Genomic DNA, 27,966 nt, shown 5'->3' with positions numbered 1-27,966 from the left:
AGAAAATGCAAGCAGAAAGGTTTCTACACTGATCTGACACTAATAAGCATATATGCAGAAGGATGACTTTCACTTGAAATAAAGTAGATATGGACACTTCTTAAAAATGTCAGGACCATTTTTAAGCAAAAGGTGAGTGGAAAGCCAGAAAGTATCAGGAAGACAATGGAAGCATTAGTTTGGTCAGTATCAGATGGCCTGCTAAAATAAGCTGGGATACAGAGTATAATCAAGCATTTCAGAACTAAAGAAATCTAAATGTATTCTACAATATATTACAGGATTTAACCTATCTCCTCAAAATCTCAGTTTTCTAATCTATGTCTGACCCTACTTTTCCATGAAAATTGCTTTTATTGAGGTCAGCAAGTACCAATGGCCTCCTAATTGTAACATCCAACAGGAATTTCATTCAATGTGTAACCCCTCACCACTGCTCTGGATCCTTGCCTCTCCATTCACCTCAACCTCAAAGAATCACAATCCTGTCAATTCTCCCTGACTGATGCCTCATCACCTATCCCTTCCCTCCACTACCACAATTTAGACTCTCATTACCTCTCAGATAGGTGCTGTGGTTCTCAGACCTGCAGCAGCTGCTGCTTCTGGAAACTTCTTAGCAGTAAAGATTGTTGGGCCCCATTTCAAACTTACTAAATCAGAAATCTTGAGGGTGAAATCCAGCATTCTATGATCTAAGAAGCATTCCAGGGGCCTCTGACGCACACCGAAGGTCACAACACCTGGACTCAGGCATCACCTCACCCCCGTCTCCCTGCTTTTAGTCTCAGCTTCTCTACACTGTGACCAGAGTTATGTTTTAAATTACAATTTAATCACTCAACTTACCACCTTCTCTGATTGTCTTCAAAATGTATGAACCTTTTTTAAACATAAAAAGTTAATAGACATCAAAGGTTAAATTATTTGTAATCTAATGCAACTTGAATTTGTACAAACATATAATTTTATAAAAATAGCAATAACTCCTTATATTTATTGAGCACATATATCACTACTATTTTCTTCAAAGAGAACACAAAACCAATATAATGAACAACATTAATTAGCAATCAGTTTCTTCAAACTTAATCACAATGTCAGGTTTAATCACAGAAAGATGAGGTCTCAGGCCTGGTTTCAGTTGTGAAACTTGGGGAAGTTATTTTACCTCTTTGTACATTAGTTTCTGTATCTGCAAAGTGGGATAAGAATAGAACTAACTTTACAGGATTGTTGAGAATTAAGTGAGTTAATATATGTAAAGTTCTAAGAACAGTGCTGGGCATGTAAAAAGCACTCTAAGACTTTGCTGCTACTATTATCACCATCAATATCATTATCAATATTATTATATTAATGTAGCAAGTATGTGTGTATGTAAGCATAGTGCCAACTGCTAATTGTCCCCCAATATTTATTCTCCCCTTCTCCCGCAGTAACAGAACCCCAGAGCTTTAGCTGAGCACATGTCCACACAGAACAAAGACTACATTTCCCAGTCTTCCTTCCCTCTAGATGTATTTTATTAATACATTCTCCTTGGAGAATTAACCTCCAGATTCTTCCAGGTGGTAGAGGGAAGCTAGAGATCTGAGGGGCTCTTAAAAAGATTTTCAACCAATTCTCCCTATTCTAAAGCCCCACTCCATTCATCCCTATTCCCAGAAGTACTTGATGTTGCCAATTCCTAAGCCTTTGGGCAATTCTTTAATGTAAACCAGGCTGGTTCTTGGCTGCCCCACTGCTCACTCCAGATTCTGTTTTTTCCAAGCCTCCTAAGTCCTTTACCTTCCAGCTTCCAACATTTTCTTCAGGTTGTCTCCAGTCCCATTCTCCCCATCCCTGCGGATTTAGGCCTTGACAAAAGAAGATCCCTTGATATTTTAGTGGGGTTTTGGGAGGAACAAAAGTAGATGCCTATGTTCAATTGCTTCTTTTTCCAGAAGTCTCAGTTGCCATTTTCTATCAAAACTCTCAATGCACAATTTAATTCTGTCATTTAAATTCTAGCCTAAATAAAAGAAACGAAGTTACTAGGCAGTATTTTTATCATTTTATATTGTTATTTCATTCTTACACTGTTATTTTACTTCCATGTAATTTTGCTTTGGCCTATGTATACTATGATTTCCTTAAAGGCAGGGACCACATCTTTAAAATTTTAGTATCTTCCAGAGCAGTAGTTCTCAAACTGGGCTGCACATTTGAATCACTTGGGGACCTTTTAAAACTCCAACACCCTGGCCACATTCCATACCAGTAACTCCTAATCTCTGGGGTGAGACTGGCATGTCAGTATTGCAGCATATGGGCAAGGTAGGGAAGCAGTGCTGTGAAGCAAACAGTGTTGTAGCTGTGTGAAACCCATTTCAAATATTTATTCCACATATATACACACATACACACAACTGGAAGGCATCTACCTTCCTAGGATGGCATCTCCAACAAGCTCTTAGGGCTAATAAATTGGTCTCTGTAACCAGGAAAATAACCCAAGTGATCCCAGGGCATACTAAAGAAGTGCCTTAGCCTAGACAAAGCCTGGTGATGTTTATTACACTTCAACAGTAACTACCTACTTCCTGTACCCACTGGTCAATGTGGTAATGGTATCCGTCAACACCAGCCTTTCTCTACTGAGCATATTTCAGCCCACTCCTGTCTTGTAATCTCTTCACAACTTGTGAACAGTTGGTCCAGCAATCACATCACATGTGTCAGTGGAACCAAGGCTATTTTAAACGCCCAGCTTCCAGTTCTGCAGAAACTATAAAACTGACCCAACTAAATGAAACTGACAGAGTTGAGTTGCCAGGCAGCAGAAGCTCCAAAATATCTATAAGAGCAGCTTAAAGAATCATTCTAGTTGGAAACAAAAGCCAGTGGGCTTGTGTTAAACTTACATGTTCATAGCAAGCCCATTGTTTTTACTTAGATTTGATGTATGGATGAGGTGGTTTGGGGGAAAGTCCCCTCAAGCACTCCTGATACCACAATGTTAGCAAAGGCAAGGACCACTGATCCATATGTTGTTACTGCACCATCAATACAGGCTTTTGTGTGTATGCTCCAGAGGATGGACAACAGTCCACTCATGGCTGTGCACAATAAAGAAGAGGACAGGCAAGGCAAGACCCTGCCCAACTAACTGCTAAAGCCTCCACAAGAGAGATTCACAACAGAAAGATAGAGTCCATGTGGTCTGGAAGGGAAAAAACACATCAAATGCTAACAGTTGGATCAAATCCCTTAGCAGTTTGGCAGAAATTAGAAACCAAAACAGACACAAACAATAGCAGAAGGGGATCTACAAAGATAAAACTGAACAAGAAAATCCTGATACGTTATGTAACTATGTACAACTCTCAGAAAGAATGCTGCCTATTCTCTGATCCTGTACTTCCCTGGAACATGGAGATATTCTAGGGAAAATGAAAGGTGGGATGGAAAAAACAACAGCAGTGGCACTATACTGCTACAAGACAATTTAAACAGTGAAAGACTGTGCAGTAAACTTGGCTGTTGCTCCCTTAGTAAAATGAATACTGCGCAGCTTAGGATCACTCAGACTCGTAAAATTGGGAACAAATTTTACTGAAATTTTACTTTACTGAAATCTTTCAATGTAATGGGAGTTTAAGCTGAGCCATGAACTACCTTCTACTTCATGCTTTAAGAAAGAAAGAGGGTGAGCTAGAAATGAGGGTGAATTAAGTTAATCTGGCCAGAAATGAATGAAGGGAATGCTTCATTGAGACTATTTGGCTCAAATTCTGCTTACAAGTGTCTAAGAGAAATCAGAAGAGGCTGGGTAGGTTGGAAGTTCCCAAGATCCAGGTTCCCCTCCCGATTCACCTTCAGCAAACTGCAAGATGAATTCAGTCATTACAGAGAACACAACTAGTGCATTAAATGTATGTCAAGATATCAAACTTTCTCTTTTCATATAAAGAGTTATGCATTGTAATCAGAGTTGTAACTTTCTCTGACATATTGTATACTATAAAAGCTAAAAAGTTCTTGGACAGAAACTTTGCAGAATCTTTATCTGACAAAAGAAAAAGTGCCTTCTTCATGCAAATAACTAAGTTGCCTTACTGGACTTATGAATTTGTTAAGAACACGATAAGTTTTCCTTTTCAGGTCCATCCTATCAATGCTTAATTTAGATCTGAATAAATCCAGTGGGCTTATGCCATTTAATATGCTGTATTTCTGCCTTTGAATACAGAATTAAGATGTTCCTGAAGTGATTTTGAGTTTCCTTTTGAGTTCTGAGGAACCTCCACTTTTTTAAAGAAAGAAATGCTCAAATTCATTGTCTATAGGATATTGATTAAGGATATACTACTAGGTTTGTGTGTTTCCTTTTGGCTTAGAAACAAGTTTCTTTGTTTCTGCTAGACTCCAAGTTGGCAAAGACCAGAAAACAGAAAAGATGGGTTAAATGAACCCAGAAACTGAGAAGAAATTCCTTATTACTAAAGATACTAGAGTTTCCAAGAGCCAGTATTACAGAATAAGAATCCTCTGACTAATTTATGATTGGCTAGATGCCACCACTTCTGGCTGGTGGCCAGAGGATCTAGAGGGGAAGGATGGCAGGATGCCACAAGAGAAGGTCAAGCATTTCACTGCTAAAGCCGCCTTTGGGTGTAGCTGTTCACCAGGAAACTGAAAACTTTTTGTCCAACTAGCTTCACAAGTGATTTCTTAGCACATGACATTTGCCAACCTTTACCTAACTGATCCTTCATCAACTCTGCCAATCAAAGCAACTGAGAAATCTCATCTATGTTAAATGGGAACAGAAAACAAAGCACTGCGCTCTAATTCTCTATGACTTTTGCATAGGCAGTCTCACTCAACAAATATCTGGCAAATGACATTAATACTGTCCTCCACGTAGAGCTGTTTTTATTGGCTCCTCCTAGTCTGACTGGAAAATAATTTTTCCTAGTGAACTTTATGATTATGTGACTTTATAACTGCATTAAAGGTGATAACAGTGGATTTCCAAGACAGAATTAGAGGCACAGAATGTATTGCTGTGTAATAACCTACACATTTAGATTCGAACTTCCTGAGACAGTTAAGTGACTTCAGGTAAGTGACAATATCAACTCAATGTCTCAGCACAGTGTCAACGTGAAGTTGCCATACAGCTGCTATGGCTATCACATATGCAACTCCTAGAAAGAGGAGCGGTTGAAATTTAACGGACTTTGTGATCTGTTTTAAGATGAACAAAACAGGATGGGAGAATCCAAGCATCCCCAGATATTGACCAATATGAACTGCTCCATAAAATTGTTATACTGATCCTTTTTCAGCCCTGATAATTTTAGGAATCTAAATTGTCTGTATTTATTGATACTCTTCACTGGATTTCTTTTTAATTTTGAGAAATTTGGTAGAAATGTTACACTGATAATCTCCCAGACTTCTGAGAAATTGAAATCAAGGAATATGCGGCACTGTTTGAAAGAGAAAAAATTTTTTTCATAATTGGACTGATCTAAGCTAATCTAAGAATCTCCAAAATAGCAGTGGCAGCAGGCCCATTTTTAATTCCTTCACTGCATGTGGTTTTTCTTTAAAAAAGAAAAATGACTCTGACAAAAGATAAATAAACTTAGTAGTCTTAAAGTTAGGTCAAAGAAACACAAGAGCAAAATGTTTTTCAATACTCCTCCTCCCCCAACACAGCCAATATTGCAGCATGGTAATCAAAAGCATGAATAGAGAGAGTCAGAGTAAGCACTACTGTATCTTTCAAATGTGTAAAAATCCCCAACTCTGTATTATTTTTATATGTTTTTATTCCCATTCCTGTGTCCCAAAGGGACTCCTATGGCCTTCTAAAAGGTATTATTAGATCTGAAAGAAAAGTGCTAAATATATAGCTATAGTACTTAATAGTTCTATGTTCTACTCTACCTTCACGTATGGGTCAGCTATACCTAGGAATGGCAGCAAGTCACACATTACCTGACATTCAACCTGAGCAATAATAGATAGACAGTATTTATAACTCATATTAGGATTAACATACTTCATCTTTTTAGTGGATAACATTATATGTTAAACTCTCTTAAAATTTCAATATATATTTGTATTTTATTTGATTTTATAATCTAACACTTATTACTCAATAAAATAAATTTCAGCTACGTACATAGATTTCCTCATGATCTATGGTTGAAATGGGAAGTTTAAAGCAAAAAGAACAGGCTTGTAATCCAAAAATTATATCTGAATCAAAAAATAAGCAATTCCAAATACATAAGAAAAGAAAATTCACTGGTCTTGATGTGCAAAAATTAGAAACTGAGCTGTCAAAAATAAAACAATTAAAATATCTAGGCTGTACTCATTCAAGAAATTCTAAATACTGAAGGGAAAAAAATGTCTGGGTTCCTCCCCTTGTTAAAGGCACCAGTCTAGAAGAGAATTTTCAGAAGACTAAGAATCAGGTTTGGGAAACTAATTTAGCAACATCTTTCATATTACGTGGATGTGTGGCTTGAGGATGTGGATGTCATATTTGATAATAAAAATATAAAACAAAGATCTTTTACTTTTCTAATACATATTGTTCTTAATAAAATACACATGGTCTCATTTTCTAACTCTTGTGACGCTTAAAAGATACATGAATCAATTTTATACTTTCTGACAATAATTACCTATAATCCCATTTTTCCTTGTTCACTTTAATCCAAGCCTAACTTCCAAGCCCCTATTGGTGCTCACATTTGAACATTTTTAAAAGCATGCCATTGTCAAATAAGATTGAGAAAAACTGGCTTAAGGTCATTACATTCTGACTGATACTTAAAATGTCAAAGAGAACACCTGTTGGTAGCTCTAACATTTATTGTGTAATCAATTAAGTTGAAAACAATGGTTACAGCAGTAGCTCCAACCCCAGAATAACCTAATGCACTCAGAAAATCTCGTTCACAAGAGAATCACAAAAATAGATTTTTTTCAAACTTTTTAATATAGGTTTCTGATCGCTAGCCTCTTACTTCATGACTAATCAAAACCCATGACCTTTGTTTCATTAGAATTCCTTATTTTTGAAGGGTTTTTAATTAATGAATCCAGGAGCTGGTTTTTTAAAAGGATCAACAAAATTGATAGACCGCTAGCAAGACTAATAAAGAAGAAAAGAGAGAAGAATCGAATAGACGCATTAAAAATGATAAAGGGGATATCACCACCGATCCCACAGAAATACAAACTACCGTCAGAGATTACTACAAACACCTCTACGCAAATAAACTAGAAAATCTAGAAGAAATGGATAAATTCCTCGACATGTACACTCTCCCAAGACTAAACCAGGAAGAAGTTGAATCTCTGAATAGACCAATAACAGGAGCTGAAATTGTGGCAATAATCAATGCTTACCAACCAAAAAGAGTCCAGGACCAGATGGATTCACAGCCGAATTCTACCAGAGGTACAAGGAGGAACTGGTATCATTCCTTCTGAAACTATTCCAATCAATAGAAAAAGAGGGAATCCTCTCTAACTCATTTTATGAGGCCAGCATCATCCTGATACCAAAGCCAGGCAGAGACACAAACAAAAAAGAGAATTTTAGACCAATATCCTTGATGAACATTGATGCAAAAATCCTCAAAAAAATACTGACAAACCGAATCCAGCAGCACATCAAAAAGCTTATCCACCATGACCAAGTGGGCTTCATCCCTGGGATGCAAGCCTGGTTCAATATATGCAAATCAATAAACGTAATCCAGCATATAAACAGAACCAAAGACAAAAACCACATGATTATCTCAATAGATGCAGAAAAGGCCTTTGACAAAATTCAACAACCCTTCATGCTAAAAACTCTCAATAAATTAGGTATTCATGGGATGTATCTCAAAATAATAAGAGCTATCTATGACAAACCCACAGCCAATATCATACTGAATGGACAAAAACTGGAAGCATTCCCTTTGAAAACTGGCACAAGACAGGGATGTCCTCTCTCACCACTCCTATTCAACATAGTGTTGGAAGTTCTGGCCAGGGCAATTAGGCAGAAGAAGGAAATAAAGGGTATTCAATTAGGAAAAGAGGAAGTCAAATTGTCCCTGTTTGCAGACGACATGATTGAATATCTAGAAAACCCCATTGTCTCAGCCCAAAATCTCCTTAAGCTGATAAGCAACTTCAGCAAAGTCTCAGGATACAAAATCAATGTACAAAAATCACAAGCATTCTTATACACCAATAAAAGACAAACAGAGAGCCAAATCATGAGTAAACTCCCATTCACAATTGCTTCAAAGAGAATAAAATACCTAGGAAACCACCTTACAAGGGAAGTGAAGGACCTCTTCAAGGAGAACTACAAACCACTGCTCAAGGAAATAAAAGAGGATACAAACAAATGGAAGAACATTTCATGCTCGTGGGTAGGAAGAATCAATATCGTGAAAATGGCCATACTGCCCAAGGTCATTTATAGATTCAATGCCATCCCCTTCAAGCTACCAATGACTTTCTTCACAGAATTGGAAAAAACGACTTTAAAGTTCATATGGAACCAAAAAAGAGCCCACATCGCCAAATCCATCCTAAGCCAAAAGAACAAAGCTGGAGGCATCACAATACCTGACTTCAAACTATACTACAAGGCTACAGTAACCAAAACAGCATGGTACTGGTACCAAAACAGAGACATAGACCAATGGAACAGAACAGAGCCCTCAGAAATAATGCCGCATATCTACAACTATCTGATCTTTGACAAACCAGAGAAAAACAAGCAATGGGGAAAGGATTCCCTATTTAATAAATGGTGCTGGGAAAACTGGCTAGCCATATGTAGAAAGCTGAAACTGGATCCCTTCCTTACACCTTATACAAAAATCAATTCAAGATGGATTAAAGACTTAAACGTTAGACCTAAAACCATAAAAACCCTAGAAGAAAACCTAGGCATTACCATTCAGGACATAGGCATGGACAAGGACTTCATGTCTAAAACACCAAAATCAATGGCAACAAAAGCCAAAATTGACAAATGGGATCTAATTAAACTAAAGAGCTTCTGCACAGCAAAAGAAACTACCATCAGAGTGAACAGGCAACCTACAAAATGGGAGAAAATTGTTGCAACCTACTCATCTGACAAAGCGCTAATATCCAGAATCTACAATGAACTCAAACAAATTTACAAGAAAAAGACAAACAACCCCATCAAAAAGTGGGCAAAGGACTTGAACAGACACTTCTCAAAAGAAGACATTTATGCAGCCAAAAAACACATGAAAAAATGCTCACCATCACTGGCCATCAGAGGAATGCAAATCAAAACCACAATGAGATACCATCTCACACCAGTTAGAATGGCAATCATTAAAAAGTCAGGAAACAACAGGTGCTGGAGAGGATGTGGAGAAATAGGAACACTTTTATACTGTTGGTGAGACTATAAACTAGTTCAACCATTGTGGAAGTCAGTGTGGCAATTCCTCAGGGATCTGGAAGTAGAAATACTGTTTGACCCAGCCATCCCATTACTGGGTATATACCCAAAGGATTATAAATCATGCTGCTATAAAGACACATGCACACGTATGTTTATTCACACACATGCAGCACTATTCACAATAGCAAAGACTTGGAACCAACCCAAATGTCCAACAATGATAGACTGGATTAAGAAAATGTGGCACCTATACACCATGGAATACTATGCAGCCATAAAAAATGATGAGTTCATGTCCTTTGTAGGGACATGGATGAAATTGGAAATCATCATTCTCAGTAAACTATCACAAGAACAAAAAACCAAACACCGCATATTCTCACTCATAGGTGGGAATTGAACAATGAGAACACATGGACACAGGAAGGGGGACATCACACTCTGGGGACTGTTGTGGGGTTGGGGGAGGGGGGAGGGATAGCATTGGGAGATATACCTAATGCTAGATGACGAGTTAGTGGGTGCAGCGCACCAGCATGGCACATGTATACATATGTAACTAACCTGCACATTGTGCACATGTACCCTAAAACTTAAAGTATAATAATAATAAAAAAAAAGAATTCCTTATTTTTATGTTTTTACATAAATTAGCTGCTCATTTATAAATGAGGGAAAAATATATAGTACAAAAAGCCTAGAACTGGGTTTTAGGAAGCGTGAGCCCTAGACCACTTGCCACTGAGCAACTCCACCTCTCAGAATTTCAGTGTCCACATTACATGGAAATAGATCAGAGTCTCTCAGCCTCGCTGCACTATTTTTTTTGGAGTCTGGGTCTCCTTCTATCACCCAGGCTAGACTGCAGTGGTATGATCACAGCTCACTGCAGCCTCAAACTCCTGGGCCCTCCTGCTTCAGCCTCCAAAGCAGGTGGACTACAGCTGTGTGCCACCCTGCTCAGCTATTTTTTTTTTTAATTTTTTGTAGGGGTGGGGTCATCTTGCTATGTTGCCCAGGCTGGTCTCAAACTCTTGGCCTCAAGCAATCCTCCCACCTTGGCCTTCCAAAGCACTAGGATTACAACTGTAAGCCATCATGCCCAGCCAGCTTCAACAGTATTGACATTTTGGTATGGACAGTTATTTGGTGGAGCTGCCCTGTGCATGTTTAGCAGCATTCTAGGTCTCCATCCACCAGATTCTAGTGGTATCCCCCAAGGTATGACAACCAAAAATATCTCTAGACATTGCCAAAATCACCAGCAGTTGAAAACCACTAGACTAGATATACCCTCCATTTCTCCCCAGCTCTGATATCCTACAAAATATATTAAATATCTTATTTTCTTAAATGGTATTTGTTAAGCCACTGGTCAACAAGCCAACAGTGAGAATACTGTGAGAGGCGGAAGGATTGCTTGAGCCCAAGAGTTCAAGGCTGCAGTGAAGTGTGATTGTACCACCACACTCCAGTCTAGGAAATAGAGCAAGACCCTGACTCTTAAACAAATAAATAGAGAAATAAATAAATAGTGCTGACAGGCTGAGAAATTCTTATCTAGTCTATATCCACGTCATAGAGAACTAAAGTTCTGAGAGGTCAGTGTTATAAATTAGAGAAAGTAAAATACAGTGACCATTTGTACCCATTCTAATTTTAGTAGTGTCTAAAATCTTTATTTGGAAAAATCACAAAAGGTCATCAAAGTAATAAATAAGAAAAACTAAAGTAAATGAAGCATGCATCAATATTTCCGTTCCATTTTCTATGCTAACTCATTCAGCTGGATTTTTTAAATGAGATAAAAAGAAAGGCATATTGCTGCATCATATGGAAATTCTAATTTTTTGAGGAACTACCGTACTGTTTTCCACTGTGGCTGTGTCACTTTACATTCCCACCAACAATGCACAATGATTCCAATTTCATCCTCAGCAACACTCGTTATTTCCTGTTTTCTTGATAACAGCCATCCTAATGAGTATGAAGTGGTATTCCACTGTGATACTGACTTGCATTTCCTAATAATTGATGATGTTGAGCATCTTTTCACTGGTAATTTATATACTGGTAATTTATATACTGGTAATTTATATATAAATTATCAATTTGGGAGAAATGTCTATGCAAGTCCTTTGCTTATTTTTTTAATTGATTGGGGTTTTTTTGTAGAGTTTTAGAAGTTCTCCATATATTCTGGATATTAATCTTTTATCTGATACATGATTTGCACGTATTTTCTCCCATTCTGTGAACTGCCTTTTTTCCCTGTTAATAGTGTCCTTCAAAGTACATGTTTTTAATTTTGATGCAGTCCAATTTATCTATTTTTATTGTTGCCTATACCTTTAGAGCCATATTTAAAAAGTCATTATCAAATCCAATTTCACGAAGCTTTTCCCCTACATTTTCTTCTAAGAGTTTTATAGTTTTACATTTAAGTCTTTGATCTACTTTGAGTTCATTTTTGTATATGGTGTTAAATAAAGGTCCAAATTCATTCTTTTGCATGTGAATATCCAGTTTTCCCAGCATCATTTGTTGAAAAGACTGTCCTTTCCCCTGTTGAATGGTATTGGCATCATTGTCAAAAATTAATGACCAGATATTCAAGGGTTTATTTCTGGGTTCTCTAGTCTATTCCATTCGTCAATGTTTGTCTTTTTGCCATTGTCACACCGTTTTGATAACTACAGCTTTGCAGTAAGTTTTGAAAAAAGGAACTGTGAGTCCTCCAACTTTGTTCTTCTGAATTAAAAAAGCAGTGACACTACCAAATATTTGCACATCAGTATTTATAGCAGTCTTAGGACACAATAGGCAAAAGGCAGAAGCAACCCAAACATCCATCAACAAATGAATGGATAAACAAAATGTGGTATATGCATACAACACAATATTATGCAGCCTTAAAAAGGGAGGAAACTTTTGACACATGCTGAAACATCGATAAACCTTGAGGACATTATTATTATAAATGAATAAGGCAGTCACAAAAGGACAAATACTATATGATTCCACTCACATAAGGAATAATCAAATTCATAGAGATAGAAAGTAGAATGGGTTCTTGCCAGGGACTGTTGGAGGGAAAATGGGGAGTTATTGTTAGATGGTTATAGTGTTTCAGTTTTGTAAGATGAAAAAAGTTCTGGTGATGGATGGTGGTAATAATTGCACCACAACATGAATGTACTTAATAACACTGAACTGTAAAAATGGTTAAAACAGTAAATGTTATGTATATTTGACCATAATTTTTAGAAATAAATTAATGTTTGTGAAAAAAAGCACTGTGGGGAAAAAAAGGCATATTAAACATGTTCATCTAGTTCTGCCAACATGTGCACCTTTGGAAAACAAAAGAACTTTGTAATATCAAGAGCAATTTAAAGCTACTAACAATCCTTTAAAAATATTTTTAATAAACATATTAGAAAACCAGATTTACACCAACTTATTAATACCTGTTTTCACTCCAAATTCCTCAGTTAGACATCTCACAATCTATATCTGGTATTCAATCTGCTTGTATGTCATAAATATGTATACTTCAATAGAGGAAACAAATCCTCTACATATTCAATTTCCCTAAGGAATTTTCCTGAATTTTATCCTGTTTTTTTCTTCTGTAAAATTAGTTTCAACAACCCAGAGACCAAACCCCCATCTCACAGATTGCCATTCTACAATGGAACCCTGACACTAAATCCAAGAGTATGAGTATCACCCAAATAACCCGTTCTTTGCAACAAGAACATATAATGGAAGATCACTTTCTCTGTTAAAGACATTAATTTCATAATTCACAAAAAATATATAAGAGAGCAAAGATTTTGCTAACACCCCTAAATTTAAAACTTATGCTGGAAAAGCAGCCAAGTGTGGTGGCTCATACCTATAATCCCAGCACTTTGGGAGGCCAAGGCTGGCGGATCACTTGAGGTCAGGAGGTCGAGACCAGCCTGGCCAACATGATGAAACCCCATCTCTACTAAAAATACAAAAATCAGCCAGGCATAGTGGTGTATGCCTATTATCCCAGCTACTCAGAGGCTGAGGCACGAGAATCACTTGAACCTGGGGAACGGAAGTTGCAGTGAGCTGAGATCTCGCCACTGCACTCCAGCCTGGGTGACAGAGTGAGACTCCAACTCAAATAAATAAATAAATAAATAAAATAAAACAAAACGCTGGAAAAGGGACATCTTAAGAAAAAATTAAATTAAATGCCTAAGGTACCCCATGGTTCCAAAATGCTATAACAACTATATTCAAAAAAACCTCTAAATGTAAAGGGAATCAAAGCATGAAAAAACTGTGTTCCTCTTTTTAAAAACAAATAAAACCATAAAGATTACCTAAATGTATGCTCTGGAAGAATCCCAGAGGACCACCTAGTCCTTTCCCTTCAATTTACTGATGAGGATACTGAGGCCCAAAGTCAACTCCCATATATTGGTATATTATAGACAAAAACTTGCCTTCACCGCATGCCTGTCCTAGTTTTCCAACCTGACTTCAGTGTATTGAAGTATCTGGTTATACAATTTCAGTGATGTTTACATAAGAAAACAAGTAAGTGGTTATATTAGTTTTCCCAAGCTGCTATGACAGGCCACACTTGTGGTGTAAAGGAATGGATACAGTAATGGAAAAACATCAAGTCCCATGAAAAGGCACATGTTTAGGCCTGTAGACTAATTCAGGAGGTCCTCAGCTATTCCTTTCCTCACCTAAATTTCCTCCAATAAGTCGGCCAAATATACACTAAGAACCACAACCAGGCAAGTTATATCAGTATAGAATGTTACAAACATACCTTAAACCTGACACACCAAAATCTTATTTTAATAACACACACGCACACATACACTCTTTCTCTCTCTCTCTGAGAATGACAATAAGAATGGATTTTGTATATGCCATGAGGAATCTGTCTCATTACTTATATGAATGAAAGCATGTGTGACACCAGGCACAGTGGCTCACGCGTGTAATCCCAGCACTTTGGGAGGCCAAGGGAGGCAGATCACCTGAGATCAGGAGTTCGAGACCAGCCTAGCCAACATGATGAAACCCCGTCTCTACTAAAAATACAAAAATTAGCCAGGTGTGGTGGTGGGCACCTGTAGTCCCAGCTACTTGGGAGGCTGAGGCAGGAGAATTGCTTGAACCTGGGAGAGAGAGGTTACAGTGAGCCGTGATCACATTACTGCACTCCAGCTTGGGTGACAGAGCAAGTCCAGCCTGGGTGACAGAGCACGACTCTGTCTTAAAAAAAAAAAAGAAAGAAAGAAAGCATGTGTGGCATTCAACATAAAATCACACATACCCTACAAATCAACTATCTTTAACTGCCCTCTCCCATTCCCTGCTTCCCCAGAGGTCCAGCTGTTGCTCCTAATCAATACATCTCATTACGTACAGTGGTTAAAGCTGCCATTTGGAATGCAATGTTGATGAGGACATACTATTTTCTTTCTTCTAATTTTCAAAGCACTCATACTATTTTGTTCTATCAAAGGACAAGGAAGAGAAGCAGTTTAGTGGTACTAAATCCACACTCATCTGGATCGTCTGGAATACAAAATGCTCTATGCCTCTCTTCCTTTTCTTATAGCATTGCCTCTAATTATGCAATTCCTTCTTTGTCATATCAAGTAGTATTCAGCTTTACAACGTATGTCAGTAACCCACAATCCTTCAAATTCCGCCTTCTGATGGAATATAAAATGCTTTGCAGCAGTTCAAGTGCTGGCACAATGCCAACAGGGATGTTCTCATTTCAAAGGGTAGGCTGCCACCTGCTGACTTGATCCTTTCCCACTCAACATTCAGCACTCCCCAGAAAGCAAACTGATCTGGCACAAGGGTTTTCTTTGCTACGTCATTTAATGCAGTGTGACTTGACTGTTATATTGAACTATATCAACATAATCTTTTAGTTATTTTAAATACAAATTATCCTTTAAAAATCCTAAGCAGACAGTTATGCTTCTGTATAGCTAAAAATTCCTGCCCTATATTCAAAAGGGCAGATAATTTTTTAAGTATGTGTTACTTTTTAAATATGCAAGAAAAATGTATTTTAATATATTTCTCTTCACCCTTTCCTTTATTCTTCACTTCTGAAAACAGAAGCTCACTTACTCTCATTAGAAAGTATCAGCGATTTAATTTTTCATCTTGATCAACATCCTCAACCTGAAATTAATAAAGTGTAACTTCACTGCCCTAAAACTATTGTAAAAATTCACAGCAGCTGCTGACAATAAAGCTGAAAGAGTTACTTAGCCATTAGTTAGCTCAGCCTCCTGCCATAACAGGAAACATAAATTTGCAGGTGCCCTCTAAGAGCACTGGACTTTTTCAAGTTAAGAGTTAGTTTCTCCCCATTTTAACCTATTTTTTAAGGAAAATAAAATCAGACCAACCTAAATAATTAATGTGAGAGAGGGAAATCCCCTTCCTGAGACAGTAGGACACTGTCTAAGTGAGAGCAAAGGGTAAATACACTCAACAGCACGCACTTCATAAATACTACCTGATACAATATTAGGTCCTAGGGATCCATTCTGTGGAACAGCTTAAAGATCTGCTGCCTTTGACAACTTTCTGGTGAGAGTTATGGATTACAGTACAACTTTCAAGATTTAAAAGGTGCAGCGTGAATAGTGATAAAAGAACTGCCTGAGTCTGCTTGGAGGGTCCGGAAGAGTTACACAGGGGAATCTTCTGAAGAAGAAATACGAGTCTACCAGGTAATCAGACAGGGTAGAGAGACCCAGATAGCAAGTGCAAAGGAAGAGAGAAGAAAAAACAACAGGGAGCTTAAGAGAAACAACCAGTAACTCAACATTAGTTTTAATAAAAATTTTAAAAAGCTCAAGTTCCTAGGTCTGTAGCATAAAAACTAAAAAATAAATAAAATAAATAAAATAAAAATAAAAGCAGATAAGGTCAGGTAGCTACCTAGGTAGTCCTCAAAGTCTTTGGTAGCCAGGCACAGTGGCTCACGCCTGTAATCCCAGCACTTAGGGAGGCCGAGGCAGGTGGATCACAAGGTCAGGAGTTTGAGACCAGCCTGACCAACACAGTGAAATTCCATCTCTACTAAAAATACAAAAATTAGCAGGGCATGGTGGTATGTGGCTGTAGTCCCAGCTACTCAGGAGGCTGAGGCAGGAGAATCACTTGAACCCAGGAAGCAGAGGCTGCAGTGAGCCAAGATCGCACCACTGCACTCCAGCCTGGGCGATAGAGCGAGACTCCATCTCAAAAAAAAAAAAAAGTATTTTGTATGTCCTGCTAAGAAATATGCATGTTAAAATCATCACACTGGCAACAAGATAGGGAATGGATTGGAGGGAGGGTAAGATTAAAGGAGTGGTGACTGCTAAGAAAAGAAATAAAACTCTGCAGGCAGAGAAAAATGAAAGATCTTAAGTATCAGGGCAGTAAGAATGGAAAGGAGGGGCCAGATTAGATATAATTATACAACTTCACTGGATGTGGGGAACTAGAAAGAAGGAAGACACTTAGAATTTCCCCAGTGTCTGGCTTAGGTAACTAAATGGATGGTGATATACTCACCGAAATAGGAAATGCACTAGGAGGCATACATTTGCTGGGTGCATGTAGCAACCTTAGGTGTGAAAATGCTGAGTTTGAAGTGACTGTGGAACACTGAGGTGAAGATGTGCAGTAGAAACTGAATACACAGATCTGAAGCTCAGAACAGAAGTCTGAACTAGAGACAGAAATTCAGGATTCACCAGTGTATGAGCAGCAGATGGCATCGATAAAATGCCCCAGACAGAAGGGGTAAGCAGAGTGTTATGGATGAGAACCTGGGCAGACAGGCAACAGAGGACTCAACAGCCTACACAAACCCCTAGATTTTTTGGGAGGAATAAATGAAGCAGTACATGTAATACACTCAGAACAGTACCTGACGCAGTGAGTGCTGAATAAATATTAGCTATTCAGAAAGCACATGGCATGCTACTACACTGAGTCAGGCAAGATGGAATCGTGAGGTCTAGACACTGCTCCACAGCATAGTTATACCGGATACAGAGAAGACTCAGTTACAGAAGTATAATTCTGTGTTTGAAATATTAGTTAATATATACAAACATATTCAAATACAGTCTAGAAGTATATATACCAAGACATGTACAGTGGTTATCTCCAAGTTATCTCTGAAAACATGAGCAATTTTTATTTTCTTTATGCTTTTCTATATTTTCCAAATTTTCTACAATGTATATGCATTACTTTTGAAATCAAATGTGTAAAGATTTTTAACTGTTTATTAAAGATCTAAAAGTTTGTAGCAGGAGTCTAAATGATCAGGAAAAATAATCTTTTGCCCAACTACCTCAAGCTCTAAGCAGGTATTGGAAGTAGGAGAAAGCAGAGGGACTGGATCCAGAAACTCAACCTGCTATAAACGGAAAAGAAAAGACTAAGCTGGAAGTTCCCAATAAGTGAGATGGAACATGTATGGGTTCTTGGATTTAAGTATAACATAACCTCAGAAAGAGTGGAACAGAAAAAGAGACAACAATTTAAAAAAAAATTTTAAAGACCCTCACTCCTCTTGCCCCGTATGAACACACAAGCAATATAGAGCAATGCCAAAGCAAAGAAGAGAGGGTGATATCATCTCCTCCCAGTCCTCACGTGAACTGCTTTGCTGAATTCTAAATCAGGTAAGACTAAGACAAAAAATAAAATGTCAAAAGCACTTCAGAGGTATCCCTAACAATAGGAGGTCAAAACACATTCCTTACACTGCAAGTCAGAAGAGTGGGAATTCAAAGATGGACCAAAATGCACTCTGATTATTTTAACTGAGTCAAATGAAATTAATAAAAGCAATGGGCAGAAATCAATCACATGCCAATTAAAGACATCAGCTGGGATAAAACATGTAAGAAGGATAATGTGATGGTTCATTATATGTCAACTTGACCAGGCTATGGCACCCAATTATTAATATTTGGTCAAACACAGGTGTAGAAGTTGTTGTGAAGGTATTTTTTAGATGTGATTAGCGTTTAAATCAGTAGATTTTGAATAAAGCAGATTACCTTTTATAATGTGGGTAGGCTTCATACAATCAATTTAAGGCCTTAAGAGAAAAGACTGCAGGTTCCCAAGCAAAAAGTAATTCAGCCTCAAGGCTGAAACAGAAACCCTGCCTGAGTTTCAAGTCAACCAGTTTGCCCTATGGACTTGCCAGCCCCACAATCACATGAGCCAGTTCCTTAAAAACTAAACCCCTCTCCCTCTCTCTCTCTCTCTTCCCGAAAAGATAAAATTTGCTAATAAAGACCCAACAGGCAGAATCTTGAACTGGAGGCAATGGAATTGAAATTGGCTAACGCATCTAGCAATAAAACACCAAAGGTTCTTGGACAGAAGAATGACACAATAAATAATATACATTTAATGACAATTATTTTGGAATCAATTACACTGTATGTGTAATATGAACTAGATCAGAGGGATACTAGAAGACATTTGAGGAAATATAGGCCAAAGGATTCTGCGGGTGGCGTTGGAAATGAAAAGGAATTCATCCATACAATGGGGATATGACAAAAAATTTAGTAGGCATATTTTGTATTTTTAAGATCTTTTAGTAAAAGTTCTATCAGAATACTATTCATATAGGTATTTACTTACCATATTTGTCTCGCAAGCCAACAGTGCATCTAAAGACTCCACCAAAGGCAACATCTTCACCAAATATTACTGAAAAACAGTATTTAAATAATACATTTTATTTAATAATCCCTAAATAATACTAACAATGAGAAATAAGTAATTTAAATGTTTACATTTTAAATCACAAAAGATAAATGGACCATAGATCTCTATCAAGGTTTCTCAACTTCTACATTATTGACATTTTAGACTAGATGATTCTTTTGTTGTGAGGGTCTGTCCTGTGCACTGTAGATACACAGCAGCATCCCTGGTCTCTACCCACTGGATGACAGTTACCACACACACACACACACACAGTTGAGACAACAAAAAGTGTCTTCACTTACATTGTTAAATGTAAACAGAGTTGTGGGAGTGGGGACTAAGATCATCCCCAGTTGAGAAAGAACCACTGATCTAGAATCTCATTTGTTTTATCCATGAAGAAAACAAGACCAGAGAAGTAGTAAATTGACTGGCCAAGTCAGAAAGCTAGAGGCAGAACTATGACTCATGCTCCAGACTTCCAGGCCTGTGGTTTTTCCTGAGATACAATATACAGCAAGTAAGCCATCAGAAGAGCATTCCAAGCTAAGAGAACAGTCACAAATAGGAAAGGGATTTAGACTGTGTGAAGCAGAAAGGAGGCAAGCATGAAGGACACAGTAAGCAAGGCAAAGAATGGTGTAGGTGGAAATTGGCAGGAGCTTTAAAATAGGGGGTATTCATAGAGCTGAATGCTAGTCTCATAAATGTACCTAACCAGTTTTTATCGACCCCAAGAAAAAACTCACCCTTCTCTATGTTTGAATTTACTTCTCTAGTTCAATCATCCGCAAGTAGCATTCAAAACAAATCAAGATCTAATCATCCTTTAGTCCAGCTCCCACTTCTCCCTAAAAAATAACCTGGTTTTCGTTTAACCTTACAACTACAGATTATCAGGTAGAAACCCAATGTATAGTAAACATATATGCACACACACATATATAAACTGTATATATAGATATATGTTAAATATATATGTATATACATATATGAAGTAAAGCCAATCAAATTTGAAAACATACAGTGGAAGAACAATTGGTTTTGTATCAATGATTTAATAAGATGAAGATTAAGATACTTATAAAATTATATATAAATATTACAATTATTTCCAAAACATATTACAAGTTGAATGACAATGTATTCCAAAGGGAAGCATAAAATCAAGTCTTCATTTTATAAATAAATAGCTGAATGAAAAGGTATTTTGTTTTTTCTATGTGCCAAAGAAACAGGAGTACACAGCAGGTTTTAATCCAGAAGTTATTAATACAATATCAGGACCACACACACTGTAAGAGAAAGCTGACTTGATGTTAAATATACACGAGAACTAACTGGTAATAAGTGGACTAATATTGCAATTTGATTATTTAGCCCCAATCATACCTTTGAAAATGTCAGGTAGATACAATGTTAACCATTGAGCTCCACATAAATATTTTAAGCAAATCTTCAATTCTGGAATTAACACAGCTACCACAATTCAGGCACATATCAGGGTTACCTGCAGTAGGATCTTTGGCCAATGAGTTATCCAAGGCACTTGTTACTGACTGGAAAAGATTCATTTTCTGAGTTTGCCCTGTGAAAATCAAAAAAAAAATCATTTCGTGTGTTGTAAAATACATAAAAACAACCAGTTTCTTAACAGTTAATTACAACTTGACTAAAATCAAGGTACAAAGAAAGGTATTATGCAAATTGCTGAATTATTTACAATAATGCTATAAGATACAAAAGCAATACAGACCTGGAGAAGCTTGTTAATGGGGCAAAATTTACCCATATTAAACAATTTTTTGTAAAAGTATAAAACAGGAAGAAGGAATATAACCAAGTGACTAAATGTGTGTAGACAATAAGACCTATGGAAAGTCAGAAAGAGAGACCCGTCAAAGTGAGTGGTCTGGGAAGAAGCACAGACAGGTGTTAGGAACCTAAGCCATAAGGAATGTGCATGACCAGTGGCATGTGTTAAATACGTCAACAGCAAATGGTCATGGACCATAAAACAATAAGGAAGGGTAAAGATAAACTTTGGTACCCGGAACTGCTGGAGTTTGGAACATACCATAATCTTATGCCTAACCACATCATATTTAGTCCTTCTTATTGTCTTATTACTTAAATAGAATATCTGTGAGCCAGTGTCCATTCCCTAAATGGATTTTTTAGGAGGAATAAATGAAGCAGTACATGTAATACACTCAGAACAGTACCTGACACAGTGAGTGCTGAATAAATATTAGCTATTCATTGTTAGATTCTGGACTCTGTCCATGTCCTTCTATCTTCACCTTAGTACTCTTCTGAATGGTATAGGAAAGCTTCATTTGATAAAGTTCTAAATGTTAGAATTCAGAAACATCATGACATTAGAGCTTCGATTCAAGCTTAGGTGCTGCCCAATGCCCACAGTCATCCCAAAACTTTAAGAAAACTCCTCTGCAAAATTACAATTCAGAGCACAGAAAGGCTTCAGCCTAAATCTCCCCTGATCAAGAGGCCCACTCTTTATCCTAGTGCCTGATCTACACGATGGTAGTCGCCTTAACCCACAGCATGCTGATAACAAATCTTTTCGATACCCGTTGCTTACCCTGATCACTGCCCACCTAACCTCCATGCTATTCATTAGCCTAGTGTGTCCCAACAGTCAAGATCTAATTCCCAGTGTGGGTCACAACAGCTACTGCTGTTGCCTTCAACTGTCTGACCATGGGACATTGGTCACTTGTCCTTTTCCTGGAGACCCATTTTCTTCCCTAGCCTGGCATTGCTCCACAGCAGGTTCTGACATATGACATCTTTCCTCCTTCCATTATCCACCGATACTCCAGACTTCTGACGTTCTGCCTACTCTGGCATCTAATGTCTCTCTGATCCTTTCAACAGTACTGAATGCCCAGGGTTCAGGTCTTGGCAATCCCCAGTCAGATACGTCCTCTGCCCTCTGTGCCCACAATCATAGCCTGTTTCTACTCTTATATTTGGTGGAGATAATAGGAATTTACTCAAATATTTTATATCACTTATGGCAAAAGATATACAATCATACCACATGTCCATGATTACTTAAAATTTTATTTTTCTTCAGGCTAGGGCTATATCACTTAATAGATACAGGCATACTTTGTCTTACTGTGCTTCACTTTATTTTGCCCTACAGATATTGCAATTTTTACAAATGGAAACTTTGTAGCAACCCTGTATCTAGCAAGTCTATCAGCATCAGAATCACATTTTCATAATTCTCACAATATTTCAAACTTTTTCATTACTATTACATCTGTTATCATGATCTCTGATCAATGATCTTTGAGGTTACTAGTGTCTTGGGGTGCCACAGCCTTCTGACATTCTGCCATGGCACCCCAAGACAATTACATTAGTAACCTCAATAAATGTTGTGTGTGTTCTCACTGATCCACTGACCAGTCATTCTCCTTTATCTCTCCCTTTCTTCAGGCTTCCCTATTCCTTGAGACATAATAATATGAAAATTAGACCAATTAATAATCCTACAGTGACCTCTAAGTTTTCAAGTGAAAGGAGGAGCTGCATATCTCTCACTTTAAATCGTAAGTTAGAAATGACTAAGCTAAGTACGGAAGGCATGCTGAAAGTCCAGAGAGTCTGAAAGCTAGGCTTCTTGCACCAAATAGCCTAGTTGTGAATGCAAAGGAAAAGTTCTTGAAGAAAATGAGTTAAACTGTTATTCCAGTGAGCACACAAATGATAAGAAAGCAAAATAGCCTTATTGCTGATATGAAGAAAATTTTAGTGGTCTGAATAGAAAACCAAATCACACACGACATTCCCTTAAGTCAAAGCCTAATCCAGGGCAAGTCCCTAACTCTTTTCAATTCTATGAAAGCTGACAGAGGTGAGGAAGCTGCCGAAGAAAAATCTGAAGATAGCAGAGCTTGGTTCATGAGGTTTAAGAAGAGAAGCCATCTCAGTACATAAAACGGCAAAGTGAAGCATAAAGTGCTGATGGAGAAGCTGCGTAAATTATCCAGAAGATCTCACTAAGATCATTGATGAAGGTGGCTATACTAAACAAAAGATTTTCAATGGAGACAAAACAGCTTCTATTGGAAGATGCTATCTTGGATTTTCATAGCTAAAGAGAAGTCAATGCCTGGCTTCAAAGGACAGGTGGACTCTTTTGTAAGGGGCTAATGTAGCTGGTGATTTGAAGTTGAAGCCAATGTTCATTCACCATTCTGAAAGGCCTAGCACTCTTGAGAATTATGCTAAATCCACTCTGCCTGTTCTCTTTCAATGAAACAACAAACCCTGAATGATAGCACATCTATTTATATCAGGGTTTCCTGAATATTTTAAGCCCACTGATGAAACCTACTGCTCAGGAAAAAAAAAGATTCCTTTCAAAATATTACTGCTCATTGACAATGCGCCTTGGTCACCCAAGCGCTCTGACAGAGATGTATAAGATTAACGTTGTTTTCCACAGATCAAAAGAGACAAAGAAGGCCATTACATAATGGTAAAGGGATCAATTCAAAAAGAAGAGCTAACTATCCTAAATATATGCACCCAATACAGGAGCACCCAGATTCATAAAGCAAGTCCTTAGAGACCTACAAAGAGACTCCCATACAATAATAATGGGAGACTTTAACACCCCAATGTCAATATTAGACAGATCAATGAGAAACAAGGTTAACAAGGATATCCAGGACCTGAACTCAGCTCTGCACCAAGTGGACCTAATAGACATCTACAGAACTCTCCACCCCAAATCAACAGAATACACATTCTCCTCAGCACTACATCAACTTATTCTAAAATTGACCACATAACTGGAAGTAAAGCACTTTTCAGCAAATGTAAAAGAACAGAAATAACAACAAACTGTCTCTCAAACCACAGTGCAATCAAATTAGAACTCAGGATTAAGAAACTCACTCAAAACCGCACAACTACATGGAAACTGAACAACCTGCTCCTGAATGACTACTGGGTAAATAAGGAAAAGAAGGCAGAAATAAAGAAGTTCTTTGAAATCAATGAGAGCAAAGACACAATGTACCAGAATCTCTGGGACACATTTAAAGCAGTGTGAAGAGGGAAATTTATAGCTCTAAATGCCCACAAGAGAAAACAGGAAAGATCTAAAATTGACACCCTAACATCACAATTAAAAGAACTAGAGAAGCAAGAGCAAACACATTCAAAAGCTAGCAGAAGGCAAGAAATAACTAAGATCAGAGCAGAACTGAAAGAGATAGAGACAAAAAACCCTTCAAAAAAATCAATGAATCCAGGAGCTGGTTTTTTTAAAAGATCAACAAAATTGATAGACCACTAGAAAGATTAATAAAGAAGAAAACAGAGAAGAATCAAACAGATGCAATAAAAAATGATAAAAGAGATATCACCACCAATCCCACAGAAATACAAACTACCATCAAAGAATACTATAAACACCTCTATGCAAATAAACTAGAAAATCTAGAAGAAATGGGTAAATTCCTGGACACATACACCCTCCCAAGACTAAACCAGGAAGAAGTTGAATCTCTGAATAGAACAATAACAGGCTCTGAAATTGAGGCAATAATTAATAGCCTACCAACCAAAAAAAGTCCAGGACCAGACGGATTCACAGCTGAATTCTACCAGAGATACAAAGAGGAGCTGGTACCATTCCTTCCTCTTGCAGGAAGTCAGGGATCCCAAATGGAGGGACTGGCTGGAGCCATGACAGAGGAACATAAATTGTGAAAATTTCATGGACATTTAACAGTTCCCAAATAATACTTTTATAATTTCTTACACCTGTTTTACTTTAATCTCTTAATTCTGTTATCTTCGTAAGCTGAGGATGTACATCACCTCAGGACCACTGTGATAATTGTGTTAACTGTACAAATTGATTGTAAAACATGTGTGTTTGAACAATATGAAATCAGTGCACCTTGAAAAACAACAGAATAACAGCAATTTTTAGGGAACAAGGGAAGACAACCATAAGGTCTGACTGCCTGTGGGGTCAGGCAAAAAGAGCCATATTTTTCTTCTTGCAGAGAGCCTATAAACGGACATGCAAGTAGGAGAGAGATTGCTAAATTCTTTTCCTAGCAAGGAATATTAATATTAATACCCAGGGAAAGGAATGCATTCCTGGGGGGGGCAGGGGGAGGGGGGGAAGGCCTATAAACATCCGCTCTGGGAGTGTCTGTCTTATGTGGTTGAGATAAGGACTGAGATACACCCTGGTCTCCTGCAGTACCCTCAGGCTTATTAGGGTGGGGAAAAACTCCAAGCTGGTAAATTTGTGGTCAGACTGGTTCTCTGCTCTCAAACCCTGTTTTCTGTTGTTTAAGATGTTTATCAAGACAATATGTGCAAAGCTGAAGATAGACCCTTATCAGTAGTTCTGTTTTGCCTTTTGTCCTGTTAGGTCAGAAGCATGTGATCTTTGCTCTGCTTTTTGCCCTTTGAAGCATGTGATCTTTGTACCTACTCCCTGTTTTAAACCCCCTCCAATTTTGAAACCCTTAATAAAAAACTTGTTGGTTTGAGCCTCAGGTGGGCATCATGGTCCTACCAATATGGGATGTCACCCCCAGCGGCCCAGCTGTAAAATTCCTCACTTTGTACTCTTTCTCTTTATTTCTCAGCCAGACGACACTTATGGAAAATAGAAAGAACCTACGTTAAAATATTGGGGGCGGGTTCCCCTGACACCTTCTGGAACTATTCCAATCAATAGAAAAAGAAGGAATCCTCCCTAACTCATTTTATGAGGCTAACATCATCCTGATACCAAAGCCTGACAGACACAACAAAAAAAGAGAATTTTAGACTAATATCCCTGATGAACATCAATGCAAAAATTCTCAGTAAAATACTGGCAAACCAAATCCAGCAGCACATAAAAAAGCTTATCCACCACGATCAAGTCAGCTTCATCCCTGGGATTGCAAGGCTGGTTCAACATATGCAAATCAATAAACGTAATCCATCACATAAACAGAACCAATGACAAAAACCACATGATTATCTTAATAGATGTAGAAAAGGCCTTTGACAAAATTCAACAGCCCTTCATGCTAAAAACTCTCAATAAACTAGGTATTGATGGAACATATCTCAAAATAATAAGAGCTATTTATGACAAACCCACAGCCAATATCATACTAAATGGGCAAAAACTGGAAGCATTCCCTTTGAAAACTGGCACGAGACAAGGATGCCCTCTCTCACCACTCCTATTCAACATAGTGTTGGAAGTTCTAGCCGCAATCAGGGAAGAGAAAGAAATAAAGGGTTTTCAATTAGGAAAAGAGGAAGTAAAATTGTCCCTGTTTGCAGATGACATGATTGTATACTTAGAAAACCCCATCGTCTCAGCCCAAAATCTCCTTAAACTGATAAGCAAATTCTGCAAAGTTTCAAGATACAAAATCAATGTGCAAAAATCACAAGCATTCCTATACACCATTAACAGACAGAGAGCCAAATCATGAGTGAACTCCCATTCACAATTGCTACAAACAAAATAAAATACCTAGGAATCCAATTTACAAGGAATGTGAAGGACCTCTTCAAGGAGAACTACAAACCACTGCTCAACAAAATAAAAGAGGACACAAACAAATGGAAGAATATTCCATGCTCATGGATAAGAAGAATCTGTTTGTGAAAATGGCCATACTGTCCAAAGTAACTTATAGATTCAGTGCCATCCCCATCAAGCTACCAATGACTTTCTTCACAGAATTGGAAAAAACTACTTTAAAGTTCATATGGAACCAAAAAAGAGCCCACATAGCCAAGATAATCCTAAACAAAAAGAACAAAGCTAAAGGTATCACACTACCTGACTTCAAACTATACTACAAGGCTACAGTAACCAAAACAGCATGGTACTGGTACCAAAACAGAGATATAGACCAATGGAACAGAACAGAGGCCTCAGAAATAATGCCACAAATCTACAACCATCTGATCTTTAATAAACCTGACAAAAATAAGAAATGGGGAAAGGATTCCCTATTTAATAAATGGTGCTGGGAAAACTGGCTAGCCATATGTAGAAAGCTGAAACTGGATCCCTTCCTTACACCTTATACAAAAATTAACTCAAGATGGATTAAAGACTTAAATGTTAGACCTAAAACCATAAAATCCCTAGAAGAAAACCTAGGCAATACCATTCAGGACATAGGTATAGGCAAGGACTTCATGACTAAAACATCAAAAGCAATGGCAACAAAAGACAAAATAGACAAAGGGGATCTAATTAAACTAAAGAGCTTCTGCATGGCAAAATAAACTATCATCAGAGTGAACAGGCAACCTACAGAATGGGAGAAAATTTTCGCAATCTACCCATCTCACAAAGGGCTAATATCCAGAATCTACAAAGAACTCAAACAAATTTACAAGAAAAAGACAAACAAACCCATCAAAAAGTGGGCAAAGAATATGAACAGATACTGCTCAAAAGAAGACATCTATGCAGCCAACAGACACATGAGAAAATGCTTATCATCACCGGTCATCAGAGAAATGCAAATCAAAATCACAATGAGATACCATCTCACACCATTTAGAATGGCAATCATTAAAAAGTCAAGAAACAACAGATGCTGGAGAGGATGTGGAGAAATAGGAACACTTTTACACTCTTGGTGGGAGTGTAAATTGGTTCAACCATTGTGGAAAACAGTGTGGAGATTCCTCAAGGA

General features: G+C 37.7%; 1 protein-coding gene across 16 annotated transcripts in view; it reads right to left on the bottom strand.

Moving 5' to 3' along the window:
- BCKDHB (branched chain keto acid dehydrogenase E1 subunit beta) overlaps positions 1–27,966 on the bottom strand; it is a 377,315-nt gene that overhangs the window by 329,562 nt on the left and 19,787 nt on the right. For 11 of the 16 annotated variants that reach the window (XR_010134301.1, XR_010134302.1, XR_010134300.1 and 8 more), the window contains exons 2-4: positions 20,745–20,822; positions 19,166–19,234; positions 850–882 (exon numbers count right to left, since the gene is read on the bottom strand). Coding sequence is in view for 9 of the 16 variants with exons in the window: in XM_063707731.1 (XP_063563801.1) it covers positions 850–882; positions 19,166–19,234; positions 20,745–20,822 (180 nt within the window). In the remaining 7 variants the exon portion in view is untranslated. The remainder of the gene's footprint in view (positions 1–849; positions 883–19,165; positions 19,235–20,744; positions 20,823–27,966) is intronic. The other 5 variants (XR_010134303.1, XM_031012416.3, XM_055391979.2 and 2 more) reach the window with 1 other exon arrangement.

Source organism: Gorilla gorilla, chromosome 5 (genome assembly GCF_029281585.2).
Source record: "Gorilla gorilla gorilla isolate KB3781 chromosome 5, NHGRI_mGorGor1-v2.1_pri, whole genome shotgun sequence".
Classification (NCBI taxonomy): domain Eukaryota; kingdom Metazoa; phylum Chordata; class Mammalia; order Primates; family Hominidae; genus Gorilla; species Gorilla gorilla.
The sequence above is the reverse complement of the archived record's forward strand: the minus strand, read 5'-3'. Positions and strand labels throughout refer to the sequence as shown.